Source organism: Tachyglossus aculeatus, chromosome 25, assembly GCF_015852505.1.
Source record: "Tachyglossus aculeatus isolate mTacAcu1 chromosome 25, mTacAcu1.pri, whole genome shotgun sequence".
In the NCBI taxonomy this organism is placed as follows: domain Eukaryota; kingdom Metazoa; phylum Chordata; class Mammalia; order Monotremata; family Tachyglossidae; genus Tachyglossus; species Tachyglossus aculeatus.
In genome coordinates this window covers 27,410,400-27,433,130 of record NC_052090.1, presented here as the reverse complement: position 1 = coordinate 27,433,130, position 22,731 = coordinate 27,410,400, and the positions used below count along the sequence as shown (strand labels likewise).

At 51.4% G+C, this 22,731-nt stretch overlaps 1 protein-coding gene across 1 annotated transcript; it reads left to right on the top strand.

The window, feature by feature from the left end:
• Window positions 1-423: 423 nt before the first annotated feature.
• Window positions 424-22,048, top strand: IMPA1 (inositol monophosphatase 1). Its single transcript, XM_038766773.1, has 9 exons — window positions 424-486; window positions 5,364-5,451; window positions 7,344-7,477; window positions 8,567-8,671; window positions 11,141-11,186; window positions 14,825-14,933; window positions 17,857-17,965; window positions 18,930-19,081; window positions 21,933-22,048. Exons 2-9 carry the CDS (start codon window positions 5,389-5,391, stop codon window positions 22,046-22,048), a joined length of 834 nt encoding a protein of 277 aa, XP_038622701.1. The 5' UTR covers window positions 424-486; window positions 5,364-5,388.
• Window positions 22,049-22,731: the final 683 nt, after the last annotated feature.

The window sequence follows — 22,731 nt, the reverse complement described above, 5'->3', positions numbered from 1 at the left end:
GTAGTAAGCACTTAACCAATAACCATCATAGTACTAATTGAGTCACTTCCAACAAAAAAGGCTTCCAAGGAGGCCTGCCCAATGGGGCCGGTTGTTCGGAGCGACCGGACTTGGATAGTCAGGATCGGGAACCACCTGGTGCGGATGTTGCCAGCGGCTTGGTTTCTGATTCCTAGACCGTGAGCCCACTGTTGGGAAGGGACTGTCTCTGTATGTTGCCAACTTGCACTTCCCAAGCGCTTAGTCCAGTGCTCTGCACACAGTAAGCGCTCAATAAATACGACGGATTGATGGATTGGCCCTTTCTGAGCAGCCTGAGGAGAGGCGGCCTCCCAGGCAGGCCCGGGGCGCGTGCTCGTGGCGGGCGCGCGCCCGCCCCCCGGCGCCCGAGGACGCGCCTCCGCGACCAACCGCTCCCGGCCCGGGCCTCCGCGCAGGCGCACAGGCACCCGGAACAGCGCCCCTCGGCTCAGGCGGCGTTTGGAGGTACGTGCCGGGATGGGATGGGATGGGATGGGATGGGATGGGATGGGGGGGGGCGGGGGGCTTCCCGGCTCCGCCGTCAGGCACCCGGGAAGCGGCGGGATTTCGGGAACGCCGCCCGGTCGTCACGTGGAGAAACCTCGGTTTAGCACCGCTCCGTCCCGCTCCGTCCCTCGGATCCTGAAGTGGCGGGGGGGGGGGGGGGGGGGGGGGGGGCGGGGGGGGGGGGCCGGTGAAGCTTAGCGCATGCGCATCGCCAAGTGCCGGCAGTGAGCTCGGGGCGCATGCGTGTTGGAGGCGGAGCGCCGCCGCGAGGGGGCGGGGCTTTACCTGACTGGAAGAGAATTCATCGATCAATCAAGCGTATTTATTGAGCGCTTACGGTGTGCAGAGCACTGGACTAAGCGCTTGGGAAGTCCAAGTTGGCAACGTATAGAGACGGTCCCTACCCAACAGTGGGCTCACAGTCTAAAAGGGGGAGACGGAGAACAAAACCAAACATACTAACAAAATAGAATAGATATGTACAAATAAATTAAATAAATAAATAGAGTAAAAAAATATGTACAAACATATATACATATATACAGGTGCTGTGGGGAAGGGAGGGAGGTAAGATGCGGGGATGGAGAGGGGGACGAGGGGGAGAGGAAGGAAGGGGCTCAGTGTGGGAAGGCCTCCTGGAGGAGGTGAGCTCTCAGCAGGGCCCTGAAGGGAGGAAGAGAGCTAGCTTGGCGGAGGGGCAGAGGGAGGGCATTCCAGGCCCGTATTTATTGAGCTCTTACTGTGCGCAGAGCGCTGGACTAAGCGCTGGGGAAGTACAAGTTGGCAACATCTAGAGACGGTCCCTACCCAACAGCGGGCTCACAGTCTAAAGGCGACCTTCTGCAGACGTTTTCATGCATTTATTCATTCATTCGTATTTATTATTAATCAATTAATTAATGATGGCATTTGTTAAGCGCTCACTATGTGCAAAGCATTCATTCATTCATATAATAATAATAAAGATAGCATTCATTAAGCGCTTACTGTGTGCAAAGCACTGTTCTAAACACTGGGGAAGTTACAAGGTGATCAGGTTGTCCCACGGGGGGCTCACAGTCCTCATCCCCATTTACAGATGAGGGAACTGAGGCCCAGAGAAGTGAAGTGGCTTGCCCAAAGTCACGCAGCTGGCAACTGGCGGAGACAGGATTTGAACCCATGACCTCGGACTCCAAAGCCCAGGCTTCTTCCACTGAGCCACGCTGCTTCTCTACAATTGTATTTATTGAGCGCTTACTGTGTGCAGAGCACTGGACTAAGCGCTTGGGAAGTACAAGTTGGCAACATCTAGAGACAGTCCCTACCCAACAGTGGGCTCACAGTCTAAAAGCATGGGAAGCAGCGTGGCTTGGTGGAAAGAGCATGGGCTTTGGTGTCAAAGGTCATGGGTTCGAACCCCAACTCCACCAATTGTCAGCTGGGTGACTTTGGGCAAGTCACTTAACTTCTCTGGGCCTCAGTTACCACATCTGTAAAATGGGGATTAAGACTGTGAGCCCCCTGTGGGACAACCTGATCACTTGTAACCTCCCCAGCGCAACACAGCGCAACAGCGCAAAGCACTGTTCTGAGCGCTGGGGGGGATACAAGATGATCATGTTGTCCTGGGTGGGGCTCCCAGTCATCATCCCCATTTTGCAGATGAGGTAACTGAGGCTCCAAGAAGTGGTCACTTGCCCAAGGTCACACAGCAGACGTGTGGCGGGGCCGGGATTCGAACCCATGACCTCTGATTCCAAAGCCCGTGCTCTTTCCACTGAGCCATGCTGCTTCTCTGGGCAAGTTAAGTGACTTGCCCAAAGTCACCCAGCTGACAAGTGGCAGAGCCAGGATTTGAATGGGCGTACTATGTGCAGAGCACTGGACTAAGCGCTTGGGAAGGTAACAGCAATAAAGAATGGCAATCCCTGCCCACAACGAGTTCATAATGTCGGAGGGGTTGGGGGGTGGTGTGGAGACAGACATCAATAGAAGCAGTGTGGCTCAGTGGAAAGAGCCCCTGCTTGGGAGTCAGAGGTCATGGGTTCTAATCCCTACTCCGCCACTTATCAGCTGTGTGCAAATCACTTCACTTCTCTGTGCCTCAGTTCCCTCATCTGGAAAATGGGGATTAAGACTGTGAGCCCCATGTGGGACAACCCGATTACCTTGTATCTCCCCCAGCGCTTAGAACAGTGCTTGGCCCATAGTAAGCGCTTAACAAACACCTAAATTATTATTATTAATACAAATAAACAAACATCAATACAAAAAAATAGAACTACAGATAGATGCCTAAGTGCCGTGGGGCTCGGAGAAGGGGGGATAAGAAAGGGAGCGAGTCAGGGCGTGGGAGATGAGAAAAAGTGGGGCTTAGCCTGGGAAGGCTTCTTGGAGGAGATGGGCCTTCAGTGAGGCTTTGAAGCGGGAGGGGCGAGTCATTGTCTGGCGGATTTGAAGAGGGAGGGCGACCCGGGCCGGAGGCAGGACCTGGGCCGGGGGAAGGTGGGGAGATAGGTGAGGTGGAGGCCCAGTAAGAAGGCTAGGGACACCAGAAGAGCAAAGCGTGCCGGCTGGGATGTAGAAGGAGAGAAGTGAGGTGTGAGATAGAAGGGGGCAAGGGAATAGAGAGCATTAAAGCCAATGGTGAAGAGTTTTTGTTTGATACAGAGGTATTCCCTTGTACACAACTGTAAATACTCTTCCTACTTCGACTTTCATCTCAACCCCACAGCACCTATGTACATATCTGTTATTCACATTAATTATATTAACATCTTTCTCCCCTTGCTCACGACTCACATAGGTAAGCTCATTCTGGGTACGGAATGTGTCCGTTAATTCCGTTGTTGTGCCCTCTCCCAAGCACTTGGCACCGAGTTTCAATCAATCGGTGGTATTTAATGAGTGCTTATAGTGTACAAAGCAGTATACTAAGCGCTTGGGAGGACACAGTACAGTAGAGCTGGTAGACATGCTCTGCTTCTCTCTCCCCCTTGAGAGAACTCACTACCTAAAGCAGTTGCAGCACATTCCCTAGGAACATTCAGGCAAAAGTGATGACAATTGCATTCCCGCAGAATTTCAATCAGCGGTACTCTTTTCTTGAGGTGTCCCAGATTCCAGGTTTCCCCCTTCTGAGTCCCCCTCTCTGGATTTACGGCCATCAGGGTTGATGTAATGCCGATCCACACCCTCGTTTCTCCCCCTCGCTCCTCTGGGGATTTAACCTCTGGACCCCTAACCTCCTGAGGTGGGGGTGGGGGTCCTGACTCTCCAGAATCCCCTCTCAGTTGCCTCTCTTGCACCCTCTGGCCTTCCAAAGTCTCATCCCAAACCTCTGACCCAAAATAGCGGAGCGCCTTCTTCCCTTGCTTAGATAGGCTCCCCCACTTCCTTTGCCAATCTGCCGGCTGATTGCATTCCAGCAGGAGGCACTTTCTCACGAGTCCTCGGTACCCCATCCATTTAGCCTTCTTTGAGGGCCGAGTAGCCTTAGCAGTGCAACTTCTAGAGTTTTTCCTCCACGCTCCGTCCGAGCGTGGGGCTAGTTTGCACATCAAGACAAGTTTCCCAAGGGACTCCCGGAACCAAAGAGTGGGGCCCTCTCGGAGCTGAGCCAGCCGTGATCACTGCTCCACCCTTGCCCCTAGTCAGTTTGGGGCCGTATACTGAAGACCTACCTGCCCTGGGCATTCTTGAAGCTGGCCAGCCCACTCCCCCTGCCGTGGGACAGAAGTGGAGAGAAGGGATCCCCTGGGGAGCTGGGAGGAGGATGAAGATGGGGTTGTGGGGAGGAAAGGACAGTGATGAGAATGACCCCTTTGCAGGCCCCAGTGTTCTCATTCTGTTGCTTGTGGGCCCCCTACAAGATGGCCCAAGCACTAATATTTTCATCTCACCCACATATAGACCATCAGTAACGCTTTTCTCTCATAGACTGGGTATAGACTGGCTTTAAGACTTGCCTCTCATCAGCATATAGACTAACAGTTACGCTTTCTTTTCACCTGCGTATAGACCAGCAGTAAAATTTTCATCTCACCCACATATAGACCCGGAGTAAGGCTTTCCTCTCATCCGCATATAGAATGACAGTAACACTTTCCTCTCACACTCAGGTAGACTGACAGTAAAGCTTTCCTCTCACCCATGTGTAGACCAGCAGTAAGGCTTTCCTCTCATCCGCATAGAGACTGGCAGTAATGCTTTCCTCTCACCTGCATATAGACCGACAGAAAGACATTCTTCTCACCCATGTATAGACTGGCAGTAGGGCCTTCCTCTGATCCGCATCTAGACCGACAGTAACGCTTTGCTGTCACTCCGGTACAGACCAGCGGTCACGCTTTCTTCTCACAGGCATACGGACTGGCAGTAAGGCTTTCCTCTCACCCATTTATAGACCCTTAGTCATGCTTTCATCTCACATCAATCAATCAGTGGTATTTGAGTGCTTATGAGGTGCAGAGCAATGTACTAAGCGCATGAGAGAGTACAGTACAACAGCATTAGCAGACACATTCCCTGCCCATAATGAGTTTACAGTCTAGAGGGGGGGACAGACATTAATATGACTAAATAATTTGTAATATATAATTTGAAGATATGTACATAAATTCTGTGTGGTTGGGGGTGGGGTGATTATCAGCTCTCCAAAGGTCACAGATCCAAGTGCATGTGTGGTAAGGCTTTCCTCTTACCCACGTATAGACTGACAGTAAAGGTTTCCTTTCACCCACATATAGACTGACAGTAAAGGTTTCCTTTCACCCATGTAGAGACTGACATTAAAGATTTCTTCTCACCCGTGTACAGAGCGTGAATAACGCTTTCTTCTCACCTGCATGTAGACATTCTGCGAGAGTCTCGGAGAAGATGGCCGATCCCTGGCAAGAATGTATGGATTTTGCCGTGACCCTGGCGAAGAATGCTGGGCAGGTACGGGCCGGAAGCCCTCCAGATCATCCTGGGAGGGGGCGGGTTTCCCATTCCCAAACGGTGCCGTATTTCTTTTGATGGTTGGTACGCTGGTATCTTCCTGTTGCTACTTTACTGCATCCGTGCTCCTTGCTGCTGTCCCCCATTCTTTCTCCTGCTTTCACCATTTGTAACTAATTTGGGCCTGTCTCCTACCCCCTTCCCCATTGAATTGTGAGCCCCCTGAGATCAGAGGACCTGTGTCCTCGAGGTGCTGCTGCTGCTGTTGGGATCCCCCGGGAAACGTGGCACGTGCCTAGCACTCAGTAAATACCACTGATGGGTTGATGGATGGAGCTGTATTCTTTTTTGAGCCTGCTTCCACTTTTTAAATTGATCATCTATTCTCAATAAAAACTGAGACCAGTATTTACTCCAACACATTCCACCCGACTAGTTTTGTTTAGGACAAGATGACTCATTGCAGTGCAAAATGAAGTTTAATGATTATAGACTCTTATAACAATAATAATATTGATGCTATTTGTTAAGCGCTTACTATACGCCAAGCACTGTTCTAAGCGCTGGGGTAAATACAAGGTAATCAGGTTGTTCCACCTGGGGCTCACAGTCTTAGTCCTCATTTTACAGATGAGGTAACTGAGGCACAGAGAAGTTAAGTGCTTGCCCAAGGTCACACAGCAGTCAAGTGAAGGAGCCGGGATTAGAACCCACGTCCTCTGACTCCCTAGCCCGTGCTCTTTCCGCTAAGCCACAGAGAACCGGGACCATCCTCAAATTGGGGCAAATCTGGGCACCCATCTGGCACTCTGGGTGGCCTGACCCCGCCCCAGGAAAGCAGTGGAGCAGCTGTGGAGCCCTCCCTCACCCCACAATCCAGAACCATCGCCTCAGCCCTCCTGCTTTGTCCCCAAGTCCCGTGCAGAGGCATTAGAGAAGCAGCGTGGCTCAGTGGGAAAGAGCCCGGGCTTTGGAGTCAGAGGTCATGGGTTCAAAATCCCGGCTCCGCCGCTTGTCAGCTGTGTGACTTTGGGCAAGTCACTTCACTTCTCTGGGCCTCAGTTCCCTCATCTGTAAAACGGGGATGAAGACTGTGAGCCCCACGTAGGACAACCTCATCACCTTGTATCCCCCCAGCGCTTACGACAGTGCTTTGCACATAGTAAGCACTTAATAAATGCCATCATTATTATTATTGTTATTATTATTACCTTGGAATGGCCCTGCCTCCACTTGGCTTACAGGAACAGGGAATTTTCTGTGTCTGGTTTCAGACCCCCGGGGGCAGGGGGCAGGAAAGCCACTGCCCGGGCAAAGTTGGGGCCAAAGAGCCTTCTCCTCCTGGCCAGGTATTTACTGAGGCTTTTACCTGCCATTTTGGTCACTGCCTGATACTTCCATGGCCGTAAGGCTCCACGGTGCTTCTACCGCCGCTAGTACTTCCCTTTTGCATCCAGCCCGGGCTCAGGCCACCCGGGCATAGACCAGATGGACCGCACACAGAGGGGTATGGCCGGGCAGGCCCTGTTGGCCCGGGTGGTCCATGTTGAGGACGGTCACAGCCCTGGGAAGGAGTGGCCCTGGATGTCTTGGAGTCACAAGCCCAACAGAACCAGCCTTTCCCAGGCTCCGTTCTGGCGAAGAGTGAATCGGCAGGTCTGAATGAGTTCATCTTTGGAGTCTGTCCACAAACCCTCCCAAATGCGGAGCTCCAATAGACAGGTGTCAGTCGATCGGGCAGCCCGTCACCGGTATTCCCCACGTGCGGCCAGGCGGGGACGCAGAGGAACGGCACTGAGCCCTGAGCGTGGGGCATAGGGTAGCCCACAGGGGACGTTTTTGCGGGTGGCGACCGCCTTTCCGCCTGGCTATGAAACGATCTTCTCTTCTAGGTGGTTTGCGAAGCTTTGAAAAACGAGGTGGCCGTCATGATTAAAAGCTCTCCAGCAGATCTGGTTACAGTCACCGACCAGAAAGTGGAAAAAATGCTACTTTCTGCCATCAGAGAGAAATTTCCCTCTCACAGGTATTTCCCTCCTCCACTCAGGGAAGTCAGAATCAGCAGCCATTTATCCCCGACCGGCTCCGTTGCTTTCAGACCCACTGCCCCGGGGGCCTTTTCCCTGCTCAGGGTGGGTGGACTTGGGACTGAATAATAATAATAATAATAATGGTATTTGTTCAGTGCTTACTGTGCGTCAGGTTCTGTACCAAGAGCTGGGGTGGATATAAGCAAATCAAGTTGGACACAGTCCCTGCCCCATATGGGGCTCACAGTCTCAATCCCCATTTTACATATATGGTAACTGAGGCCCAGAGAAGTGACTTGCCCAAGGTCACACGGCAGAGAAGCAGCAGCGTGGCTCAGTGGAAAGAGCCCGGGCTTTGGCGTCAGAGGTCATGGGTTCAAATCCCAGCTCCGCCAATTGTCAGCTGTGTGACTTTGGGCAAGTCACTTAACTTCTCTGTGCCTCAGTTACCTCATCTGGAAAATGGCGATTAAGACTGTGAGCCCCCCATGGGACAACCTGATCGCCTTGTAACCTCCCCAGCGCTTAGAACAGTGCTTGCACATAGTAAGTGCTTAATAAATGCCATAAAAAAAAGTGGTGGAGCCAGGATTAGAACCCACGACGTCCTGAATCCCAAGCCCATGCTATATCCACTGTTCCGTGTTCTATCCCCCGTGGTACCACCTCCCCACCAATTCAGCGCCCTGGATCCCTCCCCAAGAGCCCCGAGTGTATTCCAACTCTTCAATCACTCTCCCAACTGGCATTTCACTGAACCCGAGGTGGGTCCTGGCAAGCAGAAGCAGTTTTGCTTGTGCGCTTGTGTACGCACACATACACATACACACACTCTCTCTTCTCTCTCTCTCTCTCTCGCTCTCTCTCTCTCTCTCTCTCTCTCTCTCTCTCTCTCTCTCTCTCTTTCTCTCTTCCTTTTGCACGGTCTGCTTCCTTTCTTACCTTCTTACCTTGAGGTCCTATAAGGGCACTGGTCCATTCTGCAAACCTAGGATAAAGTTTGGGGTGTGAAGGGAGGCAGCAGTAAGAGAATGGGGACGATTTGACCAGTTTTTTTGGGTGGTGGGGGTGTGTGTGTCCTTCAGTTTCATCGGCGAAGAATCCGTGGCAGCTGGAGACCGCAGCGTGCTGACCGATAATCCCACCTGGATCATCGACCCCATTGATGGAACCACCAACTTTGTGCACAGGTAGGCAGAGGCGTTCCTACTCTCTCGGGTTCCAAACTGGGCCACGCGAGCATCGAACCCGGTGCTGGGCTTCAAGTCCGAGGCCGCCGCTGCCGCCGCCGCCCCCAACCTCGCTCGACCGCGGGTGCCGGTATCCTGGATTTGTTTTTGGAAGGCCATGGCGAGATTGAAAAGGGAACTTAAGACAAAGGTGAGGTGATGACTCTCGATTCCCGCTGTTATCTGCGGGGTGGGTCGTGGAGATGAGGAGCTTCACTGAGGTTCCCCAACTCTGCCCTGGCTATCGAGCATACCCAATCTGGGACTAGAGAGACACAGGAATTCCACGTGCCAGAGACACCCCTGGTCTTTTCTGGATTCCTTGGAGGACAAGGGATAGGACGACTCTCAGGAATCAACACAGAGGCTGGTGCCAGATAGGGTGGGGAGAGTGCAGCGAGAGAGGGAAGCGAGGAGGAAGATGGAGAGATGATCACCAAAAAGGATCAGATTTGGTGCATTTTCTCAAACAAACGGTCTTCCTCTCGGAGTCCCGGAGCCTGGCAGCGAGGCTTAAGTATGGACCATCTAAAGGAAACAGGCACCCCAAGATTCCTGGTACCTGGCCCCCAGGAAGGCGGCCGTTCCTCTCGATCCGGCACTTGAGAGGGACCGACGTATGTTGAATCCAAAGTGCAGCTGGGCAGAGAGGAACAGAGACGACAGCACGACAGGCATTGCACAGCTTGGCAGGGACTGTGCTCACGTGGTCGGCCCTTAGATCTTCCTGGCAATTGACCGGAGGCCGGAGCTACAAGTCAGTGCTCAACCAGTCCCACAGGTGTCCCCTGACAGTCATTCTCTCCCGTCCTCCCGCAACAATTAGGTCTCAGACCTCACGTTGGGTAAGGTCCTTGAGAGCAGGAGCCACCTCTTTGACTTCTCTTGTACATTCACATGCCCCTGGTACAGGGCTCTTCCTTCGGTATAGGCACCGAGTATATGCTGAGTGATGATGGTGGGAAAAAACATGGCCTCCTAGAGAATAGACTGTAAGCTCGTTGTGGGTAGGTAATGTGTCCACCAACTGTTATTGTAGTCTGCCATGCGCTTAGCCCAGAGATCTGCCCACAGTAAGTCCTCAATAAATACCATTAATTGATATCTGTAAAGTTGGTCCTCGTGGGACTCTACCTTGTTTGTTCTTTCCGTTTCCCCTCTCTGCACTCCCTTCATCCAACCCTTTCCATCTGGAGCTCCTCTCCCCAGCCGGCCCATCTTCCTTTCCAGTCTCCAGTTCATCGATCGCTGGATCAATCGATCGATCCATCACTGGTATCTGTTGAGCCCGTACTGAGTGCACAGCCCTGTAGCGCGTGCTAGGGGGACCAACAGAAGCACTAGACTCGTTCTCTGCCCTCTGTCTAGCGGCGCTTACACTTGCCCCAGCGGCTACTCGGACATGAAACAGAAGTGATGCCTCCATGTCTGGGCACGTCACTCCCCTCCTCAGAAATCTCCAGTGGTTGCCCGTCAACCTACGAATCAAGCAAAAACTCCTGATTCTCGGCTTCAAGGCTGTCCATCCCCTCACCCCCTCCTACCTCACCTCCCTTCTCTCCTTCTCCAGCCCGGCCCGCACCCTCCGCTCCTCTGTCGCTAACCTCTTCACTGGGCCTCGTTCTCGCCCGTCTCGCCGTCGACCCCCGGCCCACGTCCTTCCCCTGGCCTGGAATGCCCTCCCTCCACACATCCGCCAAACTGGCTCTCATCCTCCCTTCAAAGCCTTATTGAGCACTCACTTCCTCCAGGAGGCCTTCCCAGACAGCCCCCTTTTTCCTCTCCCCCTCCCCATCACCCCCCTGCCCTTTCTCTTTCCCCTCCACACAGCGCTTGCATATATTTGTACAGATTTATTACTCTATTTATTTTACTTGTACATATTTACTACTCTATGTATTTTATTAATGATGTTCATATAGCTATAATTCTATTTCTTCTGATGGATTTGACACCTGTCTACATGTTTTGTTTTGTTGTCTGTCTCCCCCTTCTAGAATGTGAGCCCCTTTTTGGGTAGGGACCGTCTCTAGATGTTGCCGACTTGTACTTCCCAAGTGCTCAGTGCTCTGCACACAGTAAACGCTCAATAAATGCAATTGAATGAATGAATGAATCCTTTCCCCCCTCATGGGAATGCTGCGTCTAAATAAAATAAACATTTGGAGGCCAAGGGCTGGAATAAGAACCTGGAAAGTTCAAGTATAAAGTTAGTACCTTATATCCAGAAGTTTAACTGGGATTTTTGCATGGCCTAATCCTATTTAGTGAGCATGTCTGCATGTCTAGAATACAAAACAACAAAAGTATTACTACAGACTTTTTCAATTTTAAATGATATATTTTAGTAAAATGTTTCTAGGTGTACAAATGAAACAGTATGTGTTTTTGGGAGGGTAGTTTTGGCTAATTTGTTCATTTTTTTTTTAGGTTTCCATTTGTAGCTGTGTCAATTGGCTTTGTCGTGGAGAAAAAGGTACATATATTAGTTACTAGTTAGTGAAACTTATTTCAAATTACTGACTCGCGTTTCCTCTTTCCTATATGTAAGTATGCCATCGTTTAGTCTTTTGGGGGCCCTAAGGGTGTGTGAGTGTAAGTTTCGGTGTCATTTTTTTATGATTCTTGTTAAGTGCTTACTCTGTGCCAGGCACTGCACTGAGTGCTGGGTAAATACAAAATAATCAGGTTGGATCCAGTCCCTGTCCCATAGGAGGCTCACAGTCTAAGTTGGAGGAAGAAAGATTCAATCCCCATTTTACAGATGAGGAAACTGAGGCACAGAGAAGTGAAGTGATTTGCCCAAAGTCACACAGTAAGCAAGTGATGGAGCTTATATTAGAGCCCAAGACCTTTTACTCCCAGGCTTGTCCTTGGTTCATTAGCCAACACTACTTCATTATTATTATTATTATTATTATTATTATTATTATTATTATTATTATTATTATCATCATCATTATATTTGATAAATGCTTTCCATGTGCCAAGCAGTGTTCTCAGCACTAAAATAGATGCAAGTTACTCAGGTCAGACACATTCACAGTGTAAGTAGGTGGGAGAACAGGTGTGTGTGTGTGTGTGTGTCCGTGGAGGGGGGTGTGTGGGTGTGGACACGTGTGCAAACACATAGTGTGGCCAAGTGGCTAGAGCATGGGCCTGAGATCCAAAAGACCTGGGTTCTAATCCAAATCCCGCGACTTGTCTGCTGTGTGACTTTAGGCAACTCACTTCCCTTCTGTCCCTCAGTGACCTCATCTGTAAAATGGGGATTAAGACTGTGAGCCCCATGTGGGACATGTGTCCAATCTGATTGTCTTGTATCTGCCCCAGCACTTAATACAATGCCTGGCACAGAGTAAGCACTTAACAAATATCAAAAAAACCATCTCAGTGGCATTTGTTTTGAAATCGTCAGTAGAAATAATTCTCGAGTTTTTCTCACAATTAAAATTTTTCAATATTAGAATTAGAAAAGTTTACAATTTCTTCAGTTTCGAGCAAAGCGGTCCAACCTCTGGATCCCCGTAGGTCATTTGAACATGGTGTGTTGGAGGTGAGAGGTACCCTACCCCTCCAATCCCATTCCCCCTTAGGCAGTTGACTGCGCCCTGCCTGTACCTCTTGGCCGCTGCCGCCTCGAGGAGGGTGGAAGAGGAAATCACAGGCGGAATTTTCAACCTGGGAACAGGTCCCGCAACACAGCTCTGAGTCTCTCCTCCGATGTGACATGTCTGCGGCCCCCAGCTCCCACTCTCCTGCCCGAGGCCTTGACTCTGCCGTCTGCGAGGCTCCCAGCTCCCGCACCTCGGCCGTAGGTCCTGACTCCAGTCAGTTAGTCAGTCGATCATATTTATTGAGCACTTTCTGTGTGCAGAGCCCTGTACTAAGCACTGGGGAGAGTACAGTATAACAATATAACAGGCACATTCCCTGCCCACAATGAGCTTACAGTCCAGAGGACTCCACTATGTCATCGCCGCATCCCCCAGCTCCCGCACCTCCACCGTCCCTCCCCCAGCTCCCACGCCTCTGCTCCGGGCCCCCACTCCGCCACATCGTCACCGCAACCCCCAGCTCCCGCACCTCAGCTCCCGGCCCCAGCGCCACCACGTCGTCGTTCCGGCTCCCAGCTCCCGTACCCCACCTCCAGGTCCCGATTTGGCCGTGTCATTACCGCATCCGCCAGCTCCCGCGCTTCTACTCCAGGTCCCAGCTGTGTCTTGTCATCGCTGTGGTTCTCAGCTCCCGCATCTCCTTACGGTGGGGAAGAAAGTGCTGGGAGCCCGGTGGGCTCTCTGATGTGTCTGAGCTGAGGCAGTGACCCGGAACTCACCGTCAGCCCCATTTCAGAGATCCTCCAGGAGGTTCAGGGCCCCAGGGGAGGGCAGGGGCACCGAGGAGCCGCAGAAGGCACCGCAGGCCCCAGGGTCAGGGTTAGAGCCCAGGGCCGAGGGCCGGAGAGGCCGGCGCTTCCGGGAGGCCGGAGAGGGGACCGGCGATGGAGCCGGGACCCGACCTGGAAGGGGCTTGGGAAGCCTGACCAATCCAAGGCTAGGGGTTTCCATGTCAATCCTCTTGTGTAGACTGTATGACAGACTCCTTCTTCCAAGGAGGGAGACCTCTCCTAGGAAAAGAGAGAGATTGAGAGAAAGACAGAGAGAGACTTTCCTCCTTTCCCCCTGCCTTGCTTTCTGCTCAGTGAGAGCCTCACCCTAAAATAGACAGGCAGGTGATAGAAAGAAAATTTGTTGACCAAACAGGACTCCTACTCTGCCTGCTGGAAGCCGTGAAGCCAAGCCTTTGAGATTTTGTTGCACGGTCTTTCCTGTCTCACTGGTACCTGGTAGGGGGGGAAAACGCTCATCTGCAGCAGGAAGTACAGTGCTCTGCACATAGTAAGCGCTCAATAAATACGATTGATGATGAAGAGCCTTGGCACATTTGAGCCCATCAGTACCAGGTGTTTGACACTGGAGAATGGCCTGGAGTTACTAGGGTATGACGTTATCAGAGCGTTATCTGGTTCTGTTAAGGAAGATTATTGAAAGTACATCTCTCCAGTGCAACATTGTTTAGAATGACAATGATCTAAACCATTTACTGAAAGTGTGCTAAATTCACCTGCTTTTTGATTTTGGATAGAGTTCCTAAAATCCGAGCACCTACGGGATTCAGAAGCAGCGTGGCTCAGTGGAAAGAGCGTGGGCTTTGGAGTCAGAGATCATGGGTTCGAATCCTGCCTCCACCACGTCTGCTGTGTGACCTTGGGCAAGTCACTTAACTTCTCTGAGCCTCAGATACCTCATCTGTAAAATAGGGATGATGACTGTGAGCCCCACGTGGGACAACCTGATCACCTTGTAACCTCCCCAGTGCTTAGAACAGTGCTTTGCACATAGTAAGCACTTTATAAATGCCATTATTATTACTATTATTATAAAGCACTGTACTGGGCATCTACTCTGCTAAGGGCACTGTACTGGGCACCTACTGATAGCATCCCCCCCCACCAATTTAATGGCACCCGCAGCCCAATAGCCACCCCTAGTTCTTACGAATTTGTTTCTGTGCGTATTGGGTGGGAACACTCAATCACTCGGTCTGGGTTCACTGTTGTAAAGATTTTGAGGTCTGTCTCTCGCTTAGAGAGTGAGCTCCATGTGGGCAGGGGATGTGTCTCATGCCTCGGCCGTACCATCTCAAGTGGTGTCGAGAAGCAGCGTGGTCTAGTGGAAAAAGCCTGGGCTTGGGAGTCAGAAGGACCTGGGTTCTAATTCCGGCTCTGCCACTTTTCTGCTGGGTGACCTTGGACGAGTCACTTCATTTCTCTGGGCCTCAGTTATCTCATCTGTAAAATGGAGATTAAGACTGTGAGTCCCATGTGGGGCTGGACTGTGTCCAACCTGATTAACTTGTATCTGTCCCAGCGCTTAGATTAGTGCTTGACACACAGTAAAAGCACTTAACAGATACCATAAAAAAAGTGCTCGGGGCTATGCACTGCTCTCGGTAGGTTCTCCAGAAACACAGTTACGGCTGCTGCTGCTGTTACTACTGCTACTACTCCTTCAATGGCTACTGCTGCTGCTCATCTGTGTTTTCCTCTTGCAGATGGAATTTGGAGTTGTATACAGTTGTGTGGAAGATAAAATGTATACTGGCAGAAGAGGAAAAGGTGCATTCTGCAATGGGCAGAAGCTTCAAGTTTCCAAGCAGGAAGGTACATTTGTCTTAGAGTTTTTGGTAGAAACAAGCAGATTTTCAACAAGACATATGATTCCTTATGCTCTTTTTTTCTTTTTAAATGATATTTATTAAGCGCTTACTCTGTGTCAGAGACTATTTTAAGCACTGCTCTCAGCTGTTCCTCCCAAAGACACTCGTTGGGGCAGTTTTGGTTTCTGATTATCAGTGCAATGCTGCAGGAGTCTAATTCCTCATGATTGAAGCGCGTAGAGATGCGTTACGGGGAGGGAGAGAAGTTGCATTTAAACGCTTCTTCCAAATCACTGCTGTCCTCACGAGGAAATCTCCCAAAATCAGTTGTCCTGAGTTTTCCAGTTACCTGGAAGGACCACTCTGTCACGGCCCCGGTTAAGAGTTTAGATGCCCTCTAAGGGTGGTACCGCTCACCATCTGAACCAGTGGGTCATTCAGAATGGCCAATTTCAGCCCTACCTGCGGGCCACTGATGCGACCGCGAGCAGCCTTCGGACGTACGCCCCGGTCACTCCCTGAATACGGCAATTTAAGTTAAGGCGTTGGAAGTCAGAGTCTGTATTTTCCCGGGAACCAGTATTCTGTCAGTGAGGATCGGTTCTGGAACCAAGTCCCGCGCTCTGTTGTCTCCTAAATCCCCCAGACGCAAGGACTTCGGGGAATACCGCACCGCTTGACGTGGCCCAGCCTGGAGTCTGGGCTACAGTGGTACTGTCAGCGTGGAGGTCTCGTCAGGGTGGAGGGTGGCCCGGCTTGAAATTAAGAACAGCCTGGACTGTCTGTGTAAAAAAAATTCAAAAAGCAGCCCTGAGTGGGTGAAGGGAAGCAGTGGGCTTGCGGCAGCCAGGGGAGGCAGACTGGGAGACCTGACGGGAGCCGGAAGGCCGAGCAGAATACACAAGGGGGATGAGAGGAATGAGGGACAGGTGGACGGAGCAGGAGACCCCCAGGGTGGAGGACAAGAGGGGAGACATTTTTCCCCGACCTCCAGGAGGAGTCCCCCGGTACGGTCGACACACCCACCTCCCCTCCGGTGGGCCACTGAACTCCTCACCTTCCCCCTGAAACCCTGTCCTCTACCATCACTGTAGACAACACCACTATCCTCCCCGTCCCTCAGGCTTGTAACATTGGCGTTATCCTCGACTCATCTTTCTCACGCGACCTGCATATTCAGTCTGTTACCTTCATAACACCTCATGGGGCTCAGAATCTTAATCTTAATTTTACAGATGAGGCTCTGAGAAGTTAAGTGACTTGCCAGGATCACACAGCAGACAAATGGCCGAGCTGGGATTCGAACCCAGGTCCTCCTGACTCCCAGACCCAGGCTCTAGGCCCCCCTTTTCTCTTATCCTATCCCTCCTTGACTACCACACTGACCTCCTCTCTGACCTTCCCATCTCGTATCTCTCCTCTCTCTAGTCCATACTTCACTCCGCTGCCCAGATCATTTTTCTAAAAACATGCTCAGTCCACATCTTTCCTCTCTTCTGAAATTTTCAATGGTTGCCCATCCATCTCTGCATCAAACAGAAACTCTTTACCACCTCCTTTAAAGTACTCAATCAGCTCGCCCCCTCCTACCTTATCTCACTCATTTCCTACCTACAGTTCAGCCCACCCTCTTCAATCATCTAATAACAACCTACTCATAGTACCTCGATCTCATCTTTCTGACCTCTGACCTCTTTCTCACATCCTCCGTCTACCCTGGCACTCTCTCCTCCTTCATAACCAACAGGTCATCGCTCCCCCATCTTCAAATCGCTACTCAAATCACATCTACTCCGAGAGGGCTTCCCTGACTAAATCCTGACCTCCTTTATTGTCCTGGCCTCTGCATCACCTCTGCACTTGGGTCTGTAATTCTTAAGCACTTTGATTTTCATCCCACCGTCACAGCACTTATGTCCGTATCCATAATAATAATGAAGGCATTTGTTAAGCGCTTACTATGTGCAAAGCACTGTTCTGAGTGCTGGGGGGGGCTACAAGGTGATCAGGTTGTCCCACTTGGGGCTCACAGTCTTAATCCCCATTTTGCGTATGAAGTAAGTGAGGCACAGAATGTTAAGTGACTTGCCCAAGGTCACACAGCTGACAAGTGGTGGAGCCGGGATTCGAACCCATCACCTCTGACTTCCAAGCCCACGCTCTTTCCACTGAGCCATGCTGCTTTTCATAAGTACACAGCCATTGGTCTCTCCCTTCTGTGTTGCCTGTGCACTCGGATCTTTGACTTTGGGCATTTGTTATTTGCCCCATAGCAATTATGTACATATCCATAAACTATACATTATAAATTATTTATTAACGTGAATGTCTGCATCTCCCTCTAGGCTGCATGCTTGTTGTGGGCAGAGAATATGGCTACCAAGTCTGTTGTGTTGCACTCTCCCAATCCCTAAATACAGGGTTACAGCACACTGTAAGCACTCAGTAAATTCCATTTATGATGGTGCTGATGATGAGGATAATGATGGATATGTAATTTATATTAATGTCTGTCTCTCCCTCTAATCTGTAAGCTCCTTGTGGGCAAAGAAAGGGAAAGCGACTACCAACAATATCGGTACTACAATATTGTACTGTCCCAAGCACTCAGTACAGTGCCCTGCACACAGTAAGCACTCAGGAACTGATTGACTGAATGAACTGTGGACTCTGGAAATGTAAGTCCAGCATGGCCCGGATACTTTAGCAGGTAAGCTGCAGTTGAAAAAAAACTGCAGAATCCTAGTGAGGTCGATTCTTCCATAGCATAGGCTTTCACTCTGGGCTGTGGGAAGAGCGCTGTTGGGGAATTTCCAGTCTGGGATGTGAATACCTAGAATGAACCGAGGTACGATGGGAGTTTTCTGAATTGCAAGTACCTCATTGTTCAAAGTGATACTATTTGGATTATTCTCTTTATTCCCCAGATATCACAAAATCCCTCCTGTTGACTGAATTTGGGTCTTCCCGTTCTCCAGAGACTATGAGAATCGTTCTGTCTAACATGGAGAGACTTCTCTGCATTCCTATTCATGGGTGAGCTCTTTCATCCTACAAGAAGTTTTAGAAAGTTCCTGACTTATTTTATGAGAATGGTCTCTTTCTTCTAAAGCAAGAACCTGCCTTTCAGAAACCCAAATGTGATTCCTTCCTAAATGTGTCCTTTAATATTTTCCCCAATTCCATCCCCAAGGTAGAATGATCTCTAAGTGTCTTATCCCCAAGAGTGCTCTCCACACACCCCCCATCCAACAGGAAAAACAAACGTAGCCAAACCGAACTTACTTGTCCAGAGCCGAGAGAAAAAAAGCCCAGAGCCACGGGACCGCAGGGATGGAGAGAAATCAAAAGCCGTAGGGCCGCAGGTCACGGAGAGAAGCAGCCGGGTGTAGCATCCAGTTTACGTTGGAGGGAAGGCAGCCGAGCCAGAGGAACAAAAACGTTGGCATTTCTTCTTTAACTCCACCTTGGGTTTTCCCAAAGGGCCCTCCCATCAGAGATCTCAGTTTATCGTCGCAACGTCCCAGTTCGCATTTGAGTAAACCGGAGTCCAGAGAGGTTAAGTGACTTGTCCCAGGTCAGACAGCAGGCCTGGGCAGAGCAGGGATTAGAACTCAGCTCTCCTGGCTCTCTCCTCCAGACCCCGTTGCCTCCCAGAGAAGGGCACTGGTGGGCAAGACAATTGTTGTTTCTTCGAGACAAGAAGAAATCCAGCTGATGCATAGGAGCGGACCCTGGTGGGAAGAAGCCAGAGAGAACGCTAACCAAATTGGGCCAGAGAGGCGGGAATGGGGGGGTAGCAGAAGGACAGGAGGGAAATCCTGCACGCCTGCGCACCCAAAGAACAGGCAGGGAGTAGGGTGCTGCGGCTGAAGGGGCGCCAAGATCCCAGACTATTTAAAACCCTTTTCAATCCAGCTTGATGGTTTAACCCTTCTTCTGAGTGCTCTTTACCCCAGCGGAAAGGTTTGTGAGTCAACAACGCCACCCTGTATTTCAGGATCCGCGGCGTGGGCACAGCGGCCGTGAACATGTGTCTCGTGGCGGCCGGAGGGGCGGACGCCTACTACGAGATGGGGATCCACTGCTGGGACATGGCAGGGGCTGGAGTCATCGTGACCGAAGCAGGGGGCGTGCTCCTGGACGTGGCGGGTGAGACACGATCCCCCCCGACCCCCGACCCCGGCCTCCGCCACGGCCCCCGCCCGCTGCGTGGATGGGAGACACCTCTCTCAGCCAGAGCGATCGCTTAGGGACGTGGGTTCTAATTCCGGCTTCGCCACTTGTCTGCTGGGTGACCTTGGGCAAGCCACTTAATAATAATAATAATGATAATACTAATGATGGCATTTGTTAAGCGCTTACTATGTGCAACTGTTCTAAGCACTGGGGAGGATTCAAGGTGATCAGGTTGTCCCACGTGGGGATCACATTGTTAATCCCCATTTTACAGATGAGGTAACAGAGGCCCAGAGAAGTGAAGTGACTTGCCCAAAGTCACACAGCTGACAATTGGCAGAGCCGGGATTTGCCTCAGTTACCTCATCCGTAAAATGGGGTTAAAGAGTGTGAGCCCCACAAGGGACAACCTGATTACCTTGTATCTACCCCAGGGCTTAGAACAGTGTTCGGCACATAGACTGTGAGCCCACCTTTTAGACTGTGAGCCCACTGTTGGGTAGGGACTGTCTCTATATGTTGCCAATTTGTACTTCCCAAGCGCTTAGTACAGTGCTCTGCACATAGTAAGTGCTCAATAAATACGATTGATGATGATGATAGTAAGCACTTAACAAATACCGTAATTGCTATTATTATTATGCAAGTTGATGTGGTTGGTAGAGGAGAATCCCGAGGGTATCCGGTTTTAGAAAAGGACCCCGGAAGAGGCAATCTTAATAATCATTGTGGTACTTGTTAAGCACTTACTTAGCGCTCAGTACTGTACTAAATGCTGGGGTAGGTACAAAATGATCAGCTCCCACTTGGGGCTCACAGTCTAAGTAGGAGGGAGAGCAAGTATTGAATCCCCATTTTGCAGGTGAGGGAACCGAGGCACAGAGAAGTGAAGTCATTTGCCCAAGACCACACAGCAGACAAGGGCAGAACAGGGATTAGAACCCCGGTCCTCTGACTCCCAGGATGGGGCTTTTTCCACTAGACCATGATGCTTGGCACAAGCTGAAAGCAGTGCAGGCTGCCGTGCAGTTAAGCCATTTTGAGTTCCATAAATGGCACTCGCCCGCGGGGTTGTGTGTGGTAGGGCAGGGGAGGGGAGCCTCCCGGGCATCGTGGAGAAATGGACTACGATTTAAAGCCACCCCACGGTGGGGAGGGGGTGGGGGGGAAGCAAGAAGGGGAGCTTACCCGTTTGCCAAGCACAGGCTCCAGGGAGGGTCGACGAGTCCATTTTGGACACGGTTCTCGGAGGCCGTCTCTGGCGATCGCTGAGGACAGGCTGTGGCCAGAGAGCCAAAGTCACAAAGACCACCAGGCTGAGAGGCGGCGGGAAAGCAGGCAGGCCTAGAGGGCTACCGTGGGGCCGGGAATGCCGAGGCCACCGGCCGGGAATGCCGACGGACCAGAAGCCACTCTTCAAGTCTGTCTCAAGCAGAGAGCAAGGCTATGGATGATGCTGAAGCTGAGCTTCATGCTTAGTCTCTCTCGCAGTCTGTCTGAGTCTGTCTGTTTCTCTCTCTCCCCCGTCCCCCGCTCACACACTAAACCCAAGAAATTTTCATTTGTTTTTGGGTGAGCAAGATGCACACGAGCACCTCCCCTCTCCTCCTCCCCCAGCCCCCCGGAGCTGCCGTTAATGTGGGCCGCCTTCAGCAGGGGAGGGTGGGGGAGCTGAAAGAGCAAACTGTCGGTCCACGCCTTAGTCCCTCCCCCCGGCCCGGCCGTGTTGGTTCTGCACCAGCGAGCTAGGCCCGTCACTGCCCAGGGGGCAGCAGTGGTGGGAGCAGAGACCCTCCCGGGGCAACACCATGAATTGGACATCATGGATGGAGATTGCGGGTTTAGAAAGGGGTCTTCGGGCAGAGCGCCTGCCCCGTGGAATCCGGAGGGCGAAAGGGTCCAAAAAAGCCCGGAGAAACTCTGCTTCCGCCACAGAGCGCAGGGATTCCCAGACACAGGCAGCTGTCTATCCCGGGAGCAGATGCCAGCGGGCTCATTCGGTCTTGGACCCACCCAAGGGCAGAAGGTCCATGATGGCTTGGTTGAGTGGGAGAGAGTGGGGCGAGGACATTTTGGACTCCCTGCTCTTCACTATCTGCTCTGCAGGCCCCGTATGTCTCAGGCCTTGAGGCCCGGGTCTCAATCTGGGTTAACAGTCCCGGGTCTCAACCTGTGTTAACTGAGTCCTGGGCCTCCACCTGAGTTAAGAGAGTCCCAGGCCTTAGCCTGGGTCAGCCGAGCGCCAGGCCTCAACCTGGGTCAGCAGAGTCCCAGCCCTCAACCTAGGACAAATGAGTCCCGGATCTTAACCGCGACACTGAGATGGAGGGGTGGAGAGAGCAAGGGCGAGGGATGTGGCTGGGAGGAATGGACAGGGCCCTGCTCTGGCCCCTCATCTGCTGCCACGTCTAGATGGGTCCCTCTCCCGCTCAAGTTTTGCTGGTGCAGTGCAAGGGTGAGGGTGCCCCATGGGCAGAGCAGGCACCTCCCTCCCTTTCTGCCCCCACCCACTCGCCTGCCAGGGATGGGGCTACCATGGGGACATGACCCCATAGTGCTCTCAGTGGCTCCTCCTCTACATTCTTCTCTCCTCTATGGGCAGAGAATGTGTCGCTTTGTTGTTGTATTGTACTCTATCAAGCACTCTGTACAGTGCTTTGCACACAGTAAGCGCTCAATAAATATGAATGAATGAATGAATGACCCCAGAATCCTCCCCTCCTCGTCCCTCGGGGGGCCGGGCCTGTGGCTTGAAGCCGGAAATCAGCGGCAGGAGGCCGTGGAGTGAGACCTGCATCCAAACTGATGTCTGGGTTTTTTCTAGGGGGACCATTTGACTTGATGTCACGGAGAATCATCGCAGCAAGCAGCAGAGCCCTAGCCGAAAGAATAGCCAAAGAACTCCAGCTAATACCTCTTCAGAGAGATGATGAAGAGTAGAGAAAAACAAGACGCCACGTCGGTCAACCCGTGGTCCTTCTGAAATTGCCTCTCGTTCTCTGCCCACTAGCTTGGCAGAGCAATTCAGAATCAGGTGTATGCCATATGTAATGTGTCCTGCCCATCTCAAGTGTATCAGAAGCATCGTTTAAGTCAACCATTACTGTCAGCGTATGTCTAGAACTCAATTTTACCTGCTTGTCGTAGTCAGTGGCAAGATATTTCGTATGTCTTAAACACGGATTGTCCAGTAGGGTACCCTTGGTGGAAAGCCATCCCAAAGTCAAAAAGAGTGCGTAAGGTCATCGGGACAAACAACACGTCGACAAAAGAAATCGGTAGCCCTACGTAGTTTTTGAAGGCTTACTGTGTACTGGGCTCTGTACTCACCCAGATGGCTCAGTTAGCTGTGAACCACACGTTTGGTATCCCACCGGCCTGATGTCCGGGACCTCACGGGCTTCCGTGGGGCAAATGGAAGTTATTTGCATTGTGTTTCTGAAAATTGTCATTAGCTCCACCTCAGGCTGGTCCTACAAGAGACCTGCAAGAGAGAAATTGTACTGGTTGAGATGTAGTTCAAAGGGTTAATTTATTATTCTGTAATGGAGGTGTAAGGGCCAGAGGAGCTTGGATTCTAAACTCTTGCATGGATTCATTTGTGAGATGAAAGAATGTTTCAA